This window comes from Montipora foliosa, chromosome 3, assembly GCF_036669935.1.
Source record: "Montipora foliosa isolate CH-2021 chromosome 3, ASM3666993v2, whole genome shotgun sequence".
NCBI classification, from domain to species: Eukaryota; Metazoa; Cnidaria; class Anthozoa; order Scleractinia; family Acroporidae; genus Montipora; species Montipora foliosa.
Window position 1 is genome coordinate 14,025,226 of NC_090871.1, and position 2,500 is coordinate 14,027,725.

Here is a 2,500-nt window from a genome sequence, read left to right on the forward strand (position 1 = left end):
GCATGTATAAAAAGCTGCATTCACACGCTGAATTTTTTTGCTTGTGAGCCTTTGACGTCACTTTTCCCTGGATCCAACCCTCTGAGGTCCAATCGGTCAGTTTTGAACGCGAGCAATGGCGGATCGTGAAATCTAAAACTTAGACTCAAAGTAAACGGCCTTTGGATAAAAATTAAAGCTCAAAATTTTGCGAGTCAAGTGTTAACCAAACACACTTTCAAAATTTGAAAAAAAAAAAGAAGTGATTTTTTCATCATACGGGCACTTTAATGCTCTTGGATTTTCCTCTTCAGGGAATCCCCTAAAAAAAGTGTCTTAATTTGACTGATTTCTGCTTGACACTTCATGTACATAAACTTTATTTTACTTTCTGTTCACAAGTTACAATTATACAAGATAATTGAAAACAATGCTAGAGCCATAAGGCAGTATTCAATTGAGTATCGTAAAACAATTGCCAAAGTGATTACTTCGACCAATCACAGCAGGTGCAAACAGCTCAATGAACCAATCTAAATTTGTAGCAATTCCATGTAACTTGCTTGCAAGGCACGGAAAAAATACCGCGTGCAAGTCGCAATTAGTTTTGGTTTTCCTTCTCATTGGTTGATAAACTGGCGCTGGATTTTTAAACATAATCACTAGCTAAGTGTGGCAAGTTGCAATCTCGTACAGGTGTAATTACATACTTTCAACAGTCATTTGAAAAGTGCTCTGTAAGTAACCATATTCAAACCAATAGTAATGTACAAATGGTTTCAGAATAGAAGTCAGGATAGCTTGCTCACAAGTGTTAAAGATGCCTGAGGCAGCATAACAAGATTATGCATAAAATGACATAATAAATATTAATTATATTGCTTCTATGGATTTCTTTGCCAAGCTCTAATTACTTACAAATTTTACTCAAAGGCCATATTCATAAATTACAGTCAGTAATTCACTGTTTTTTACATGTACCTCAAGCTAATATACATGCTGTACTCATTATAGACCGTATTCATAAATGGCGGTCACATTTATAATTCTTTTGTCCACGTGCAAATTAGCCTACCAAGCCTCATTTTAGAGCAAAAATTCTTTTCAATTCACTGTATGGTATCGAGGCTTGGTAGGCTAATTTGCACTTCGACAAAAGAATTATAAATTGGCCGCCATTTATGAATAAGGTCTATAAGCACTACTGGAATGGACAAAATACAAAAGACTTTTGATTCAAAATAAGGCTCATCTGTGTAATTGACACGAAAACCAAAAGAATGGTGTTATGCCCGTTATTTATGACGAAGGCCTTTTACACCTACAAACAACGGGTCTTGAGGGGTCACACCTTTACCTTAAGTGTTTAATAGAATGTTATCACTCACTCACCCTCTGACAGACTGCCGACACCAAGCCAACAATTTTTCCTCTGGTGTGTCCGCATCAGAATCCAGCATTAGGTTCTTAAGTAACAATTGCAACTAAAATGAAGAATTGTTCAAAAGAAAGATTTTCACCATCACATGTATAGCCTCTTCATTAGTCTGACCTCCAATACATTGTACATACGTATGTACAATTGTATTAAAGCTGACAACCCCTCACAACATATAAAATAGATAATGGTGTAAAAGTATTCATTGCAATGAGATAGTCTAACCTGGAAATGTGAAATGATATACCACATCAAACCGAGAGTCAGTTTAGGATTGCCATCGACAATATCATCATTGCTGATATTCACAGGTCGCACCTAAAAAACATACGAAATGATTGCCATTTTTGGAAAACAATTAGTTTATAGGAAATCATATGAACAGGAGTGTAAAACATCATGAGCGACCATCAATCACAAAATGCATGAGAGAAAGTTCCTACATGTACAATTACATGTATTTTTTTATCTACAGTATTTGCAACTCGACAAAACTACCTCGTCGCTGTGTTTCCATAGTACCTTTTGAATTCCACTCTATACATGTACACTGTAATCTGTACTGCATTCTATAACCTTGTATTTACTTACAGTTGCCATTGACCAACCAAACCAAAATTATAATAAATTTCCATAGGAACAGGTGGCAAAATTATTGAATAAACTCTAGCTGTTCAGTTTCCCTTTTACTGTAAATACATGCTTCTTAAAATATGGTGAGTTTAGTAGCTTGTTAGAAAGGTTCCCCTAACAGCTAGTGCCAATAATTTTATTATTGTGGTCCCAAAGTCAAGACACATAATTTGCCAGAAACTCCACACCCTACATGTTTCCTTGAAAAAACAATAATGGATTACATGTATTTAGCCCCACAGTATAAACGAACAACAGTTACCGTTTTAAGACCTCATCATTGGAGAAAACAAGAAAATTTGGCCTGAAAAATTCTTGATTATTGTTTTTTTCATGTAAATAAATCTCACTTACATTGTTTTGCTGTAGAATTCTCAGGGCATTGTCTACATTTGTCATAAAATGGACACGAGTCCGACCTTTTTCACTTCTCTGCAAGAAAAAACAAAA

The 2,500-nt window shown here is 35.3% G+C and overlaps 1 protein-coding gene across 6 annotated transcripts in view; it reads right to left on the reverse strand.

Moving 5' to 3' along the window:
* Positions 1-2,500, reverse strand: part of LOC137996836 (dystrophin-like) — a 97,624-nt gene that overhangs the window by 82,461 nt on the left and 12,663 nt on the right. For all 6 annotated transcript variants that reach the window (XM_068842434.1, XM_068842438.1, XM_068842437.1 and 3 more), the window contains exons 5-7: positions 2,405-2,482; positions 1,643-1,735; positions 1,372-1,463 (exon numbers count right to left, since the gene is read on the reverse strand). In XM_068842434.1, the coding sequence (XP_068698535.1) occupies positions 1,372-1,463; positions 1,643-1,735; positions 2,405-2,482 (263 nt within the window). The remainder of the gene's footprint in view (positions 1-1,371; positions 1,464-1,642; positions 1,736-2,404; positions 2,483-2,500) is intronic.